Genomic DNA, 19,110 nt, shown 5'->3' with positions numbered 1-19,110 from the left:
CTTAATATTAATTACATGTTCAATATGATTGGTGGCTTGATCCTGGTCAGTCACGCTCCCAAGCGGTGATACTCCGCGTGTGGATTTTGGGGGTGTGACACCCTTTATTACCACAGTTGAAGCATGTAACGGCGTTGATATCAAACCCATACTTCGTATCTTTCTTTCCTTCCAACGAAGTTCTACCAGTACGAGCCATGAAGTCTTTGGCCCTTCTAACCGCACTTGCAAAAGCCCACTTAATATCCATCAACTCCATTTCTTCCTTGTCGATCTGTTGGTAGTCTTCATTGGTCATATTGATGTTTCCAAGCTGACCTGCTACCAAACCACAGTAAGCACTGACCATGGTGTTGATAATTTCCATATGTTCCTTAGCAACTTCAATGCTAAGGTGTGAAAGATTTGAATTGTCGACTCGGATTGTGTTAGGATTTTGGGGTTGAGGTTTAGGATTGCTTGCATAATGATCTTGCTGTTGTTGTTGTTGTTGAGGTTGTGGTTGTGGCTGTGTTGGGACAGGAATGTAAGACCTCGGATCAAATTGAGGTTGTGGTGGAGCAGCTGTTGACTGAGGAAAAGGAAAGGAACTTGTGTTGGAGACAAATGCAGTCTGCAGTTTAGGTTGCTGGGCTGCAGCTGCTCTTGCTAGAGCATCGAAACCCGGAAGATACATTTCTGTATTTTGAGGGGCGGGAGCTCTCCTGGCTTTCCTGATTTCTTCATCATTTTTGTGTTCCAGTTTCTGAATGAACTCATAGATGTTGACTTGATCTAGAGTTCCAGTATGCTTCAACAACTCAATGAAAGAGCTCCACTTTGGAGGTAAGGCGTCAGCAAACCTACTCACCATGTCTTGTTGAGTAGAGACAACTCCATAAGCACACATTTCACTAATCAAATGATAGAAACGTGTGGTCATATCATTCAGAGTCTCGTTTTCCAAAAACTGAAAAGATTCAAACTCTTTCTTCAACAAATCATGCCGAGACTTTCGAGCAGCTGCATTGCCTTCTCCTCTAGCTACTAAACAATCCCACAATGCTTTCGTAGACTTGCAGTATGAGAACTGATGGTAGATGTCTTTATTGAGTGCTTGAGTAAGTGTGGCAAAGGCCTTTTTCTCCAATTCATAAGCCTTCTTGTCTTTTTCAAGCATATTGGCATAACCCTCAGAAGTGGACGCAGCAGTCTCCAGATTTTCATTGAATGCATTGATGAAACACGTCCAAAGATCGGTGCTTTGCCCTTGGACATACGTGTGAAAACGGTTTTTCCATGATGGAAACTCGTTCATATGATTTAGCTTTGGTGGACGATTGTTACTGCCCGTTTCGCTTTCACTGATCAAAAGGTTTTGAATGCTTTGACTTTGATTGGATACCAAAGCCCATTGACTTGGACTGATTGATGGAGAAGGTAACATACTCTTTGCCCAATCTGTAGCAGTGACTAACTCTTGATTAGATCGTGAGTCCAAACTCCAATCCCAGGGACTTGTACAGCTCATTTTGATCAAATATTAATTGAAGATCTGCACAAGCACAAACTGTTAAGTGTACACAGACACAAATCGAAAGATACAAGACTTGTTCGAAAGATCAAGATTTGTTCGAAGGATCAACAGTGATCGAAAGATTACTGTTGAGTTTCGAGCAAAGTCTTCGAAAGATTCACAATGAAAGATCCTTATCTTTCGAGCAATTATCACGAAAGATTCACAATTCGAAAGATATTTATCTCTCGAACACTGATCTCGAAAGATTCACAATGAAAGATCCTTATCTTTCGAGATGAATCCTTATCTTTCGGACAACTAACTTTCGAGAAGATTCCCTGGTTTGAAGGATAGATCTTTGACTTCGAAGGATGGGTCGAAAGATGATTATCTATCGATCCTTCCTGATCGAAAGATGGTCTTTCGATGTCGAAAGATATCCTTCGAATCCTTCTGACACAACTGAAAAAGGTGACAGGTTGGTACGAAAGGTGATAGGTTGGTGTACCAACTTTCGGCAGAAAGGATGTTCTGCCAACAACTTTTCACCAACCTTTTGACTTTCAAACAAGATTTCCCAAAAAGGCAAATCTTATCCAACAAGTCCAGTCACCGGAACACACCGGAAATATGGCCGGAAAAATCAAAGTCACTTAAAAACAAGTTTTCAAGTTACCCAACCCAAACTTGAACACTCCCGAAGGTTTAGGAACCGTTTTTCAGTTTAAATATGCAAGAAAAACCACCAAAACGGGTGCTAAACCAAGTGTCCAAACACACCAAACACTTGAACAAACCCGGTTTTAAACAAGGTAAAGAGCCAAGCTCTGATACCACTTGTAGGTCCCTTTCCGGAGGATGACGAACCTAAACCTTGTTATACAAACCTACTAGCGAGTGCGGAATCCAAGCTAGTAAGCAAACCGAGATGAAGCAAGTAGAGAAACAAACACACAAGAGTTCACCGATTAACACCACTGTATTAATACGTATGAAGGTTCCGGTTACAAGCACAATGTTTACAAATCTAACTTGCAAACTCTCACTATGTGTGTGTGTGTTTCGGACAGAATGCTCTCAGCTCTATCTTTCTGTCTGTCTTTCTAAGTGTCTAAATGAACACAACACACTGCATGGGTATTTATACCCATACACAGCAGGTCTTGCTCGAAGGATTCGATAGATGGTCCGAAGGATCATCTTTCGAATGCAATGCTCTCGAATGATCAGCAAGGACCTCGAAGGATGATCCTTCGAGGTCTATCAGTCGAAGCATATCTTTCGAGGAGATCGAAGGATCCACATTATCCTTCGATCTCTTATCCTTCGAGACAGACTACCATCTTTCTAACTGTTTACCAAGTCAAACCAGGAGGACGGTTGACTTGGTCAACTTACAGGACTGACACTGACATCGTTTACATCGTGACCGAATACAGACAAAGTACAGACACAAGTGCACCAACAGTTTAGGAACGGAAAAAGATAGAAGATGGTGGTGAAAGGTGGATGGTGGTGGTGGTGAAAGGTGCAGATGGTGGTGGGTGGTTTAGGGTGGGGCAGATGAAGTGGGTGGGGTGGGTGGTGGGTCACATAGAAATTAATATATATTAAATATTTTTCTTTTAACTTTTTAGTTATAAATTTAGTACTAAGGGAATATTTGTCATTACACACACTTAACACCAAAAACTATCCCCATCCACGTTAGGGACTATCTGAAAACGGGTGTGCAAAAGATGGGGGCTATAACTGTAATTTTAGACAGTTGGGGAATATAGGTGTAATTTCAAAACCCACATGGACCATCCGTGCATTTTTCTCTAAATTTCGTTCGAGAATCAAGTTGATGAACATTTTTTTAACTTTATTTGGGATGATGTATATTACTATTTTCTGGATGTAAGATGTGTTGATTTTGTGGGTTGTGGTTGGTTCTTCGATGACGCTGAACATCTTTGTTCTTTGGAGAATTTCTTTGATGACTATTGTATTGGTTTGTTTCTTTGTTCTTTCAGATATTGATTTCGGTGAAGATGAATGTAATGTTTCATCCGAGAAAGTTTTGTGCGGATGCATATTTTATTTGTTGGCGCCACTACATAAAAAGCCATTAGTGGCATGCAAAAAGTGCCACAAAAAACCCAAAAAGTGCCACTAAAGATGCCTAAGTGAATGAGTGGCATACAATCCGAGAAAGTGTTGCGTGGGTGCATATTTTATTTGTTGGCACCACTACAAAAAAAGACATTTAGTGGCCTGCAAAAAGTGCCACAAAAAACCCAAAAAGTGCCACTAAAGACGCCTAAGTGAATGAGTGGCACACACAATAAGTGCCATAGAAGCAGCACCACTAAAGCCTTTTAGTGACATTTTTTTGTCTTCCCAACAAAAAACTTTTTAAGCTTTTAGTGGCACATTTTTATCTGTCACTACAAACTTTAGAACTTTTAGTGACACTTTTATGTTTGCCACTACACACTTTTTAGTGATATTTTTTTCTAAAAAATGATATCAAATTAAATGCTAGTACAAACTTTTATCACATTAACTTTGGTTAATTAAAAATATTATTTATTTACAGTATAAAATAAAAATAAAAACTGTGAAACGTAAAATTATAATGTCATCAATTTAGGGTTTCGCAAAGCATTTGGTAAAAAAAGAAGGAATGACTCGCAATGTTGTGAGAAAAAAGAAGAATGACTCACATTGTTGATTTAGGGTTTTAACTTAAAGATTTCTGGTGCTAAACCTGAGTTCCTAATAAAAATATAATTTAACGCGTGTCAGTGTAATAACCCAAATCAAACTTTAACGATACATCACGAGATCAAAAACCCAACGTAGTTAACAAAGTATAGTCTTATTCAGGCAGTACTTTGGCATCCATTGCTGGGTTTCGGATCGATCTTACAGGGTATGGAATCTGTGATCAGGGTTAAACAATTACAACGTGGCAAAGCTTCGCATAATTAGGGGTATAATATAAGAAAACAGGGATAAGAGAATGAGTTTTCATCATAAGTTGATCGAAATGGTGCAGTGGAGTGGCTTGTGTCCCAAGTTGCTGCTTTTATAGCCTTAATGGGCATCTACCGCGCATCGCGACAGGCCAGGGGGACTCCTCCGTATGTCGCCTAAGACACTTATTTTGCCTAGAGAGGCCTCGTTGCTCGTATAGCCCCGCCACACGTCGCGCTCGAGTTCCACGTGTCTTGGTACTTGTAAGTCCCTTAAAGGATCTTTCAATGATATCAAACACTGATCTTGCGTTAGTGTAGAATCCTAACACAAGATGATTCAAGAAATAATAACCAAAACAATAAACAATCAATACTATCTTGCATTCACCGTAGAAATGGTAGAAATGATGATTGATACAAGACTTCTTGGTTCCGGCTGGCTTCCCTTAATTGTAAGTCCCGTTAAGGATCTTTCAATGATATCAAACACTGATCTTGTGTTAGTGCGGAATCCTAACACAAGATGATTCAAGAAATAATAACCAAAACATTAAACAAGCAATACTATCTTGCATTCACCATAGAAAAGATGACTGATACAAGGCTTCTTGGTTTCGACTGGCTTCCCTTGTTCTCACAAACTGATCAACCTCAAAACAACTAATTAGGTTTGACTATATACTAAACACTATGGGCCGTAAACCCACTAAAGCCCAACCGAAACCTCACATGACCCATACATAGTTTCGACCCAAAACACTAATTAAAATATAGTTACAAAATCAACCCTGAAGACACAAAGGACCCTGATTCTCAACCCTGAACTATTATCAACCCTCTATGCATAAACCTTCAGGTTCCAACAATCTCCCCCTAGGTTTATAGCATAGAGGTTCTTCGATCTTCAACTGCCTTCACCGCCTCCACTGCCATCCATCTTGTCTTTATTACCACCAAAACCTTTCTTATTAATGTGTAGAAGACCAGCAACAACAACAGTTCACTCTTTAGTAGTATCTTCATACTTTTCTGTAGACCGAATCTGATGTTGAGCTAGCATCTCTAAATTCACCCTGTCCAAATTCAGTAGATCCACTTGATCAGTTAATCCAAAACTCACGTCACCATCACACACGATTAACGCCTGCCCCAATGTCTCGTCGTAACCCCAGAAATGCATGGTCTTCAAGATACCATCTGGAATCTTCTTTACCAACGGAATGGTTTTTTCTTTGTCAGTAGGTGGCCATGAAACAATCTTCATTCTCTTATTTGTTCGAGGATCTCGTACTCCTGGAGCAGGTTTCACAATGGATTCCGTAGTATGCATAGAAGGAAACCCTCGTGCAACCTCTCTCTTAAGCCTCTCGAAAAACGAGTATCCTCTACCACCAGGCTTATCATCAACATATGGTGCATTCGAAAGTATGCTCAAATCCACCTTCGTAAACGTCTGAATTCAGACATCTTTCGAAACTGAGCTGGGTTTCTGTACCATTCTACTGGACCAATCTTCCTTTTAATCCACCACATATGTCGATCGTGGTCAAAACCCCAGCTTACAACACATGATCTGTTTCCAACCTTATCATAGTGACTTTCACCGACATCCATCAGATGATGAGTAACTTGAACATCAGAATCAGCAGGATTAAGGTTTTTATTCTTCAAAAGCACCAGTTCTCAGTTCTCTTTTCTGCTTTAACCTTTTAGCTTTTGCTTTATCCTTTTCCTTATCAACTAATCTACTAAAGTAGAGATCCATTACAGCAGCACGTTCAGCATCATCCTTAGCAAACGCTCTAGCTCGACCCTCTTCAGCTTTCCTCTGTCTCTCCCTGTCAGTCAGATCAGCAAACTAGTGACCGAACTTCTTTTCTAACTTCCCACGAATATCATACACAATATTGAACAACAGACTAACTTCACCTTGTAGCTGATCTATCTGCTGGTTTTTTTGAACTATTGTTTCTTCCAACTGAATAATCTTCGCATCTTTATGAATTGAATCTTGTTCAAGAACCACAATTCTCTTCTTCAACTCTCTAATGCTAATAAACTCATCATCATCACTTGAATCATCAATAAACGACATTTCAATTTTTTCTTCAGGCCATTTCCCACTAGAACTGCATGGTTCATCACGTATTACACCAGAAGAACTTCCAATGGCAGCAGTAACTACGTGTGTTGACACGGTGACTGAAGTAGTAGCAGTAATAGGAATCTCTACAGAATCCGAATCCACATCCATTTTGTTTCACCAGTTTCAAAATCCAAATCTGTTTCGATAGTAGCGGCAGTTGCAGTATTTTCAAACTCGAATGGAGTTTCAGTCGTATCTTTAGCAGGCACAAAATCAAAATTATACAATCCATCATCATCTTCATCATTAATCATGGGTTGATCTTATACTTGTTCAATAAACACTCCAGGTCGAGGATCCCTTTTTCTCCGATTTACCGGCTGAGAATCAGGGTCCTTTGTGTCTTCAGTAACTGGCTCCTCACTTTGTACCGAAGGATCAGGAGGAGGATTCCCAATCTTTTCAGTAACTAACTTTAACATTTGAGCCAAACTTTCGGCAGTAAGCACTGGTTGAACAGTTGAACAGTTGAAACAGTAGAACTAACTTCAGCTTCAAGAGGAAGCTCATCATCATCTCCATCAAAACTAATCACAATGCCTTCTTCATCGTCAGAGTCAGTATTTTGTATCTCTGTCTCAGGCTCTTCATCTGCAACTATCTGAACGACATGCTCTTCAGCAACCATAGCGTTTACAGGAGTATTCACTGGAGCATTTTCAAGTTGTACATTTTTCGGTTCAGCCACCACTTCTTCAGTTTCAGCAAACTAACCGAACTTTTCTAAAGCGATTCTTCCTTCAAATTTGCTTGCAGTACCCTTCTTCAGAGTTAAAGCCCCAAAACAAGTTGGTCCCATTGGTTTTAGATCCAATGTATTTCCACTTCCTCTGCAAATCAGAATAACGTGCATTGAAAATCATCTGCAAGAATCTTCGATACATCACAAACTTATCCTTTCGCACCCCAGTGACGTTCCTCTTCATTAGTGACGTTCCTCTTCATTCCTCCAAACACGTACTTCGAGTAATTATACGCTTGATTTGTAATCAGACACATGAACGCTGCAGATTGGGTGATATTCAGCTGATCTGTTCCCCCTCTATTCTCTATCATGCACATCATCAACATATGCATCAACAAATGCCAATAAGGATGAATGAACTTCTTCATTAGAGAGGGATACGTTCCTTTATAGCTCTAACGTGGTAAAATAGTTTCGATAACTCCAGACGGAAGATCAATTGGGTCTATCTCTTGATTATCAAATTGTAGAACTTCCCTGATAATCTGTTCCGCCACAGTAACACTCTTCTTCTGTATAACGGCTTCAATCGAACCTTTTCCATCTCCTCCCAATGCATCAAACCTCGATGCTCTCCAAAATTCTTTAACGAGATCTTCATATACAACCAGATTTTCTCGAAGAGAATGAACAATCCTGCAACTGCTGAGACCTTTAATCAGTGAAGTATACAGCTTCTTGTGCTTTTCCGGTGGTGGTGACAGACAACCCGCTTGATTGTGGCCCGAGATCACTTTCAAGTCTATGTTCCTACAAAAATATATCAGGTCAAGTATGGAATTAACTTAGTTAATTTGAAATTTAATCAAGTAAAAGTCAACTCAGTCAACAAGGATGAATTAGTGGAGACCATGCAATTTGACTTGGTTGTGAGTGGACAAAAATAATTTTTATAAGAAAAATCATGGTTTCGAGTTGAAACCACAAGATCTCGAGTCGAAGTCAGATGATTTCGAGCCGGAATCAGATGGTTTCAAGTCTGAATCTTCAGTCAAAACCTCAAGGTCTTGAGTCCAGTTTTGAGTCGAAACCACGGAGATTGCGACTCGCAACCGGCAGATCTCGAGTCCCATTAAGGTTCTTCACTCGCAACCTGAGTGGAAACCTTCCAAACAATTTTTGATCAGCATCATCATATAATTATGGATTAAAATCCATAAACACCCTTTGATTTTGTTGAAGACCAAGTTATGAAGAAAATTAGGGTTCTTAAACATCTTCAAATCTTCAAACATTTCTTCACACCTTCAAGTAATCTCCAAGTAAATACCAGTGTTTAGTTGATATTACCTTCAAATGACTGATGTTAGTGAGTCGAAATCGTAGATAAACACATCAGAATCGGAGTTCTCGAGTCGGAAATGAGAAAGAATTTCAGGGAACAGTGAATTGATTTCGCGTGGAATGAGGTTCTGACTCGAAACCATACTTTTATATCACATGATCATGGGCCGAGCCTGAGACAACTTGGGCCGAGACCATGATTTCGAGTTGGGACCAAGTCTGAACTCAATTTCATGATTTCAAAAATCAAATTTTTAATTAATTTTTCAAGCTCATTTGAAAATCGTTTATTTTCTTAAGTAACCCTTACCTTCCCGAGCACGTTTTACGAGACTAAAACCTACAAACACAAATAAATAATATCAAACAATTATTTACAAAAATAAAATTAGGAAATATCGTAATTGCTCAGGGATCAAATCACGAGGTGTCGGGCTTGACTTCACTTATCAACATTGATCTACTACTGAGTGATCCGAACGATTGCTAGTATATTTGTCCACCTAAACTCATCTCCCTAGACCTTTTTCATATGACTGCCTGTAACTAATTTTATCATTGTTTTAATATTTTAAAAATGAACACCCTAAGAAATACTAATCAAATCCTAGAATTTCAATCAGCACACTCTATCATGCAAGCAGTTTCCCTACCACATATTTCCACAAGTCTGTCTTAGATTTCTGAAACCTTGACTGGGACTAGATTGAGAAAATAACAAAATAGATCATAAGCAGAAATGTTGATATAATGTACATATCAAATTAGTTTTCTCAATTTGATATAGGTTTTTGGGCAATAGAGGGCCTCTTTCAGGTGTAAATTGATCTATAAGGCGACAGACGTACAACTAGGTCTTTGCTCACGCAAAACAGAAGCTAACGCTGCCAGTGTGACACCCCAGGAAAACCAGTAAACTACACAACACAAGTAGCTTCCTCAGTAACCGCATGCTAAATTTTGGGACGAAATTTCTTTCAAGTTGGGGATAATGTGACAACTCGAGTTTCCAAGATTCCATCTTCGCATTAATTGCACGTTAATTGTTTAGTTGTTTACTTGTACAACTTGTTTGCCTTGTAATTGTGCACATTGGATTATATGTTGAGATGTTTGTTTGATATGATTATCTATTTAATGTGATTATAGTGTTTGGTTACATGAACTTGTAAACTGTTTGAGATTAGGAACTATACCTGACGAAACAACTTCAGTTTCGCCATAACCCACACGACGAAGCAAGAAGTGTTTCGCCGTCCTTATCCCGATGAAACAAGTGTTTCGCCGGCCCACTGATTCGCCGAAGCCCATTAAGGGCCCAGTATGTTACGCGTATACTTATTAAGTCCCACTGTTTCATTCGTCACACTTTTAACAAATTAGAAACCCTAGAGCTCTCTCCCCTTAGTGACGGCAATCTTGTGTGTTCGAAGCCTCTAGGGTCAGTAATTCCGTTTATCCCGGTTAGTGTTTAACCCTTACACGAATAATTGATTGCTATCCTAGCTAACTGTTAGATCAAAGATATGATTCAGCAATTTATGTAATGCTTGGTCTTATGTTTGGATCCCTTTTGATTGGTTATTATGATATGTATGAATGATAATGAAACTCGTAAACGCTATTCGGATTATGTGACGGCAAAGTGTTGAATCTATGAATATTTAGGGTTCTTGTTGTTGTGGCTTCGAATAGGATGTTGTTCTATGGGATTGATTGGTTAATGTTGTGAATCTGTGAATTTGTGTTCATGTAATAGTCATTGTATGATATAGATCATTTGAGATTAATGTATGATTCTGCTCTGATTGATTCAATATCGAATGATTTCCGTATGATGATGATCGATGATAGTGTGTAACGGTTGAGGATAATGGTTAGGGTTTCTAGGTAATCATCAGTTACACGACGTAACTGACCTTGTAGACGAAACACAAATCACGGCAAAACAGGGGGTGTTTCGCCGAGAGTAAATACGACGAAACAGGGCGAAACAGGTGATCATGACGAAACAGGGGTGTTTCATCGAGGGAAGGTCCGGCAAAACAAGGAGTTTCGTCATAAGGGCATTTCGACGAAACAAGGGGCGTTTCGTCAAATGGGTAAACTGCACAGTGAACTCGGTTAATTCTGTTAGGGGTTAACTGGGTTAGTTAACTGTTGTTAAATGATAAACATGACTTGTATGAGCTTGAATACGTGCTTTGTGTTATTCGTGATCACTGATTCAATACCACTGTGATTGTATATATATACGTGAACTTCGTGAATGTAAACTGATTATGTACATGTGCATACCATAGGCTTTGACTGATTAATTGGAAAACGAGTAGTTAAGCATACCGAGCAAACCAAGGTGAGTTCACACTCCTTCCAAGGCATGGGATTCCCGGTGGGTTGGGAATGGGATTGTATGACTACCAGTACTTTCATCACTACTAGACTACTTACCACCGTCCTCGGAGTGGGAAGGACGCCAGTGCTAAACCTACGTAAAACCTACGACCATTGTCCTCGGTTTGGGAAGGACACCGGTGTTAAAACCTATGTAAAACCTACGTACTACTGTCCTCGGATTGGGAAGGACACCAGCGCTAAACCTACGTACTTGCTACGTACCACTGTCCTCGGATAGGGAAGGGCACTTATGTAAAACCTACGTAAACTCATACATACCACTGTCCTTGGATTGGGAAGGTCACCTATAGATACAACTAGTCTAGTACATACAACATGGGAAGCCCCCACTTACTATTGTAAAAGTTTGGGAAACAAGGGTACTGGGTAACGCATGGTTATGAAACGAACTTACAATTTCTGAAAAGAACTCAATAACTGAACAATCAACTGTGAACTTGCTCAACTTTGTTGTTGACACTCTGTTACATGCCTTGCAGGTCGGTAGGTACTTCTGGAGCTTGCACAGGGAGGCGCGGTCATTGTGGAACATGGACAGTGGATGCCATGTTAAAAACATTATAACATTTCGAACTTAATACTTATGTTTTGGGTTTTCACATTTATGCTTCCGCCAAACACTTAACTATGTTTTGATTTGAACACCTTTTGTATTGATGGGTTGAACTTTAATTATTCTTACAATGTTCAATATGATTGGTGGCTTGATCCTGGTCAGTCACGCCTCCAAGCGGTGATACTCCGCATGCGGATTTTTGGGGGTGTGACAGATTGGTATCAGAGCCATTGGTTATAGTGAACTTGGTTTTAAAAACGGGAAAACTTTTGGATAAAACTAGACTATAACCAGAACAGTGCTCAACGATCCACAACGAAGCTTCGCTCCACATGCAAGACTCGCATTTCTAGGTGATATGGTTTATGTTTTATTGCCTACTTGTTAGTTACATAGAACTTTGCTCATAGTATGCTTAGATAAACGTAACAACTGTTGTTTGAAAACACATGTGTGCTTACTCTCTTCTGTCATCGCACTTCCGTGAACCTCTCTCACTCATGTTTCCCTTTTGTTATGAAGATCATGAGTGGACGTGTCAACATGACTCAAGCCCAGTTGACGGCTTTGATTAACCAACAAGTTGTTCCGGCACTTGCAGCCGCTCAAGCAGGAGGTATATCCTGCAGTCGCAACTCACTCTAGGGTCTTTAGATCCTACCCTCATAAACCAACTCTTGTGTTTAACCTTGTCCTGTTCTTATACACAACAGGTTAGAACGCTCAGCCACCTGTATGCACATTCAAGACTTTTATGTACTGTCATCCTAGCACTTTCAGTGGCACTGAAAGTGCAATTGGACTCCTCCACTGGTTCGAGACGCTCGAATCGGTCTTCGAGATGTGTGAATGCCCTAAGGCTCGTAGGGTGAAATATGCCACTAGTACTCTCGAAGGCATTGCGCTGACTTGGTGGAATGCGCAAGTTCAGATGCTGGGGTTGGCGGCTGCTAATGCCACCCCATGGAACGACTTCAAGGAACTAATCAAGCGGGAATATTGCACTCGTGATGACATCCACAAGTTGGAAGTGGAGTTCTTTAACCTGAAGATGATAAGGTCAGAGATAGAGGCGTATACGAAAAGGTCAAACGAGCTGACCATCTTGTGTCCAACTATGGTGGATCCTCCCATCAAGCGTATCGAGTTGTACCTCTATGGTTTAGTGCCAAAGATTCAAAGCCATGTGACCTCTGCTAACCTTGCTACCATCCAGGATGTTACTCGTCTTGCTCATCGTCTCACAGACCAGGCAGTGGATCAGAACAAGCTGCCTAAGCGTATCGGTGCTACCACCACTACTACAACTTCTGCTATTCCTAGTGACAACAAGCAAAAATGGGATGGAGATTCCAACAAGGGTTCGACTACAGTTCAGTCCCAGGCACAGCAGCGAAAGACTGATGACTACCAGAGTCCTAATCAGCAATCTTCTGGTAGTCAGGGGCAGGGTGGATATCAAGGAAATCACCCAAAGTGCAATAGATGCAACAGACACCATAGTGGTCAGTGCAACAAGGGTCGTTGTCAGAGGTGTCTCAAGATGGGTCATGAAGCCAAGGATTGCAGGAGCTCCCGGCCTGCAAACCAGTATCGTCAGCAGCAACAGCAAGCACCGCAGAATTAGCAACGGCAACAAGGAAACAAAGGATGCTTTCAGTGTGGCGCTGAAGGTCACTTCAAGAAACACTGCCCACAGTTAAATCAGACTCAAAATCAGAACCACAACCAAGGAAACGGGAACAATAACGTGCACAACAATGGGGGAAACAATAATGACAACGGTGTTAGGGGTCGAGTGTTCGTGCTGGGTCAGGGTGAAGCAAGGAATGATCCTAATGTGGTGATGGGTAAGTTCCTTCTCGATGACTTTTATGTTACTGTTTTATTTGATTCAGGTGCCGATACCAGTTATATGTCCCTAAAAGTTGGTCAAATGCTCAAGCATACCCCAACACTTTTGAACACCAACCATGTCGTGGAGTTAGCAAATGGTAAAAGACTAGAGGCCACACACATAGTTCAGGGTTGTAATCTTGTCCTCGCTGGTCAGACCTTCTCTATCGATCTCATTCCTATAGTCCTGGGTAGTTTCGACATCGTCATCGGAATGGATTGGTTATCCCAACAGCAAGCAGAGATCCTATGCAAAGAAAAGATATTTTGTATTCCCCGTTCTGGTCAAGAACCTCTCGACGTTCAAGGCGACAAGAGTGGTGCTGTGGTGGGCATCATCTCCTTTCTTAAGGCCCAGAAATGTTTGCGAAAGGGCCACACCGCTATTTTAGCACTTGTTACCGACGCATCAACGAAAGAGAAGAGATTAGAGGATATTCCTGTAGTACATGACTTTCCTTAAGTGTTTCCTGAAGATTTACATGGGCTACCGCCTCATCGTCAGGTCGAATTCCAGATCGAGCTAGCCCCTGGAGCAGCGCCCATAGCTCGAGCACCTTATCGCTTAGCTCCAACCGAACTGGAAGAACTGTCCAAACCATTGCAAGAACTTTTGGATAAAGGTTTTATTCGTCCTAGCTCGTCGCCTTGGGGAGCTCCAGTATTGTTTGTGAAGAAGAAAGTTTGCAGAAAAATACAAAAACATGATAAAATTTCAAAATCCAAATACAATAGAAAATTTGAAAAATCTAAAAACATTGTAAAACTGAAAAAGAGTTTGTGTAAAAAGGGGAAATGATAGTACATTAGCTAGATAGATGCAGTACGCTAAAGAATTGTAAAGATAAAATGTGTTAAACAGTCTTGCAAATGATGTGTCGATAGATTTTTGCACATTTAGTAGATTTGTTTGGGATATAAACAAAAATAATAACTTGCTTTTATGTGGGGAACATCTCCAGGATATATAGGTAACCCCAGGATATATAGGTAACCCATAAAATCTCATTTGAAAGGTCCTATTTCTGACATACTAGGTCTTTGTACGTGATGATATCTGGGGTATTATACCAGGACTTCTGATTTTGCGGAAACAATAGCCTAGTCCTCGTATAATACTCTGCACAAGCTTTACTCATAAAGCCTCCCCTCAGCATAAAAAATGATGAAACATTGCAAAATGCTAATCATGTGCTGTTGTAAAAAAGATTCCCTAAAGGGAACCCACCGAAAGTCGAGCCATCATCTCTTTGCTGAACGAAAGTTCTGACCTGAGCTCTCATGGTTTCGCATTCACCCAATTACAGATATCATTTGTGTGCACTCACCTGTAAGACTGAATATAGTGATCTGGATACGGGAGTATATTCTGAGGTGGTACACGCGTAAAAGTCAAGATCTTAAGACACTTAATTCGTATCCGGAATAGATTGAAAATTGTGTGAGAATTTAAGAGGATCAGTATATCGACAATCAAAGCAAATTGTTTAATGCTGTGTATGAAATTTAAGCTTAACAGTACTGGTATCTTGTCGGAAGCTAATATGATCCCCTAACACGCTCACAAAAATATTGTGTGTACAGTTTACTGCTTATTATATTCATAATCCAAAATGATTTTCATTTCATCTTATTTTCAACAACAGACGTTGGGTATCAGATGATCAAAGTCTTATGTGCAGAACATGTCTGGATCATGAGGGGTGGGTAAGCAGAAGATTGAAAAAGTGATTGGAAATTGCTTGAAAGTTCAGAAGTTCATTAACTTGAACTTAAAATTTGTTTCAAAAATCAGCATCTTCACAAACTGGTCAGCCAAGGTCATTAACCTGGCCTTGGCAGGCTAAACAGTTGACCAGGGTCATTAATTTGGACTTGGTTAACTGGGTGTGTTGGTAAATTCTCAAAAAGTTGGAAATTTGAAAAAGTTTAAAAATAATTTCGTTTGAAACATTAATTCCGCTTGAAAGGTAATACCGCTTGAAAGCTTAATTCCTCGTGAGCCATGTTTCTGTTTGAAAGTAATTTCACGTGAAAGGTCATCAAAGGTAATTCCACGCGGAGTTACTCGGTCTATAAATAGTGACATAATTCCGTTTGAAATCATTATTTCTGTAATTCTGTTTCAAAGTGCTGTCGAAGGAGATTTCAAACGATATCAGAAAATCATCGTTTTCTAGCCGTTATACTGTCCGATTGTTGATAGATTTCTGATTCTAGTTGGCTGGTTCAACTATTATCATGGGAAAGGTGAGAGATCTGTGTTTATTTGACCGGATTTGTCTGATTTCGTTTGAACGGTGATAAACAGTTGAAAAATCTTAGATCTAGGTTTTACTTATGATGTTTAATAACTAAATAATATACCCTTGTACTTGGATTGTGACATAGATTGTGATTAGGGTTTCAATTTAACTGATTTAAGGGTTGTCGGCGATTCAGGATGTTTGAACTTAGATCTAGGACATTTCAGTGGTTGAAAATGAATAAAAAACACATCATGGTGCTCGGAATTCATAATAGAACAAACCCATGTCATCAATTGAATCATCCGTTCATAAATCTTGATTTTGGTTAATTTCGTTTCAAATCACTAATATCGTTTGAAGTATAATTCCGTTTGAGATGTATTTCCGCATGAGTGTGATTTCGTTTGTACATATGATTCCGCATGAGCTAATTTAGTTAGTAGATGTAATTTCGTTTAAGATGTATTTCCGCATGGAATGTGTAATTTCGTTTGAAATTCTGTTATGAGTTTGAAATTTTTCTAAGTGTTGAATCTGTTTGTGTGTTGTGTTTTTGCAGACTTCGAACGTACTGTTTGATCCACTGCACAACACTTGTTGTGTTTCTGATAAAAAGATTCCAAAAATGGCTGGATTTACAGGAATTCTGGAGTTTATGGAGAGATTGCCAATACAGAAAGCATTATCGGATCAACGTTTGGTGTTCAGATCTCATATTAAGCGTTTTTGGGAGAAGGCAACTTATGATGAAGCAAACAAGACAATTAATTCAGTTGTGAGGGTGAATGGAAAAGACGAACCAATTATTATCACTGAACAGCTTGTAAGAGAGGTGATGAATTTTCCGGATGATGAGAACTCTCCAACGAAGTTCCGTGTATGTTAAGGATGGGTTACAACGGTGATCTGAACAGATCAAATTATTTGAAAGAATGTTTTCCAAGGTTGTACAAGTTTCTGATTCATTCTGTTGTACTCGCTCTCAGTCACAGGAAAGGGGGTTACGATGTGAGGAGAGATTACCAAATGAACATGGTGACAGCTCTAGTGCTTAACAAGAAGTATAACTTTTCGAAGATTGTGTTTCATTATTTGGTTGAGAATACAACCATAGAGAGCAAGACTTGGGTGTATCCACGTTTTATCCAGATGATGTTAGATCATGCTTATCCTCAGTTGGAAAGAGACGACAAGAATGATTTGTTGATTTTATATCACATGGATAATGAATCTTTGAAGCAGTTGGCTAGATATCATCCAAATCATCCAGAGCCATCGTCAAAAGTTGAATTCTTTGGCTTCATCAAAGACAAGAATTATCAAGATCCAGATCCAGTCAATCATCACACTGGAGGAATGAAGCAGAAATGAAAGAAAAGAGTTATGCTGATGAGCTGAAAGTTCTTAAAAATTTCAGAGAATCTCACAACGAATGGTTCTTAAAAGAAGAGAAAAAGAAGAAAAGCAAGAAAGCAACTCCGAAAGTACAAACTGAAGAAGGTTCTTCATCTCAACCTAAGAAACGTCGAAAGAAAACAGTTGAGACTTTGCTTGTCGATGAATCAGATAAAGAAGAACCAGAAGCAGAAGCTGAAGCTGAAGCTGAAACTGAAACTGAAACTGAAGTGAATGTTGAAGGAGATGTTGGTTTATCTCCTGATTCTGCAAATTTACTTAAGTCTCTTAATGCTTTTAATGCTGAGAAAGAAAAGGAAGCTGGTGAGAAAGAAGGTGACGAAGGTGATAAAAGCTCATCAAGTTCGTCTGATGAAGAAATTGACGAAACAGAGCGTGCAAAGAGAATTCAAGCTGAGACTGCAAAAGAAAAGCAGCTGAAAAGAAAGAGGAGAGAGGAGAAAGATGATGTTTTGTATGTTCCGTCGCCTAAGCATGTGATAGAATCTCAGATGCCTCCGTCTGGTGGTAGAAAGAAAGCAAGTGCTAGAAAGAGTATTGCATCTCCATGAGCAGCGAGACAAAAGTTGACTCTTAGGCTGCCAAAACGTACACCAAAAACAAAACAACCTACACCACCACCTTCACCACCACCTGAACCATCACCACCAAAATCACCACATCAATCACCACCAAGACAACCATCACCTATCCAATCACCATTACATCAATCACCACTACATTTTACACCACCACATCAAACAACATTCCAAGAACAACCTATTCTTACTTCACAACAAATCTTCCAAACACCACCAACTTCACAACCACATGTTCAACCCACACCTAGTTCTTTTGGTTACAAAATGTTTCCAAATATTCCACCAGAAGGTATTTCTCTTGAAGAAATTGGAGATTTTGACTTTGCGAATGTTGCACAAGTAAAGAATGTGGAAAAGAAGGTTGATGCAGTGTTGGTTGAGAATAAGAGATTGGCAGATCGTGAGAAGATACTTGAGATGCGTGTTAAGAAGGTTGAATATAAATGTAATAAATTTATAATGCAAAAATTTAATAGAGTGAATTGAAAGTTTTGTCCTTTATCTTTATACCACATTTCAGACGTTGTCATTTGTTTTTAAAATTGATGAGATTTGTACTTAATTTTTTCAAATCCTACACGTTATGTCCTTTAGCCCTAACCCAGATAATTTTTCCGGTTAAATCAGAAAACACATGGGTATTATAGTCTTTTTAACTCATTTTTTATATTTTAATAAATAAAACAAAATTAAATTAAAAATAATATATAATACATATGAATACACCTCTCTCTCTTCTATACCCCTCTCACTCCCCCACATCAGTTCTCCATCGCCACTACCACCATTAGCAAGCACTGCCCCCACATATCACCACCCACCACCACCGCCACTGTCAGCCACCACCACCCACACCTGTCACCACCAACACATATTTCCCCATTTTTTACACATCATTAAGAACCCTAATTGTAAGTGCAGCTCCTGCTGGTAACTATGCTTTATCAGTTCTATATAATAAAGTTAAAGCCCAGGTCAACGTTATTGATTAAATTCGGATGGAAGTGAGTCTAAAGGGTCCGAACTTATGAGTTGACAAACTCGGATAAAGTTATGTACTGTGTTGTCCGAATTTGTGGATATTGTGGATATGCATTGTCAGGACTTAGGGTTTTGCCCTAACCTATATATATGGGTGTATAGGTTAGAATTGGGAATCCATCACATTCATTCATCTCAGTGAGAATGGATCTGGGTGATCAGCTTCGTGCAACCTCTCATAAACCCTAGCTATTCCTCAATAGTGTATGCACATTTCTAGAGAGAGAGCTACTATGTGACAACCCGTATTCTAGAACCTTCCTTTGTGCTTTGATGTAACTTGTATGAACGTTGCATGACTAGTTGATGTGCAT

The 19,110-nt window shown here is 39.6% G+C and overlaps 1 protein-coding gene across 1 annotated transcript; it reads left to right on the top strand.

Moving 5' to 3' along the window:
* Positions 1–17,125: 17,125 nt before the first annotated feature.
* On the top strand, positions 17,126–17,725 carry LOC110926647 (protein FAM133-like). The gene has a single exon (XM_022170362.1). It carries the CDS (start codon positions 17,126–17,128, stop codon positions 17,723–17,725), a length of 600 nt encoding a protein of 199 aa, XP_022026054.1.
* The last annotated feature ends 1,385 nt before the right edge of the window (positions 17,726–19,110 follow it).

Source organism: Helianthus annuus, chromosome 4, assembly GCF_002127325.2.
Source record: "Helianthus annuus cultivar XRQ/B chromosome 4, HanXRQr2.0-SUNRISE, whole genome shotgun sequence".
Taxonomy (NCBI): Eukaryota; Viridiplantae; Streptophyta; class Magnoliopsida; order Asterales; family Asteraceae; genus Helianthus; species Helianthus annuus.
This window is presented reverse-complemented; position numbering and strand designations above follow the sequence as displayed.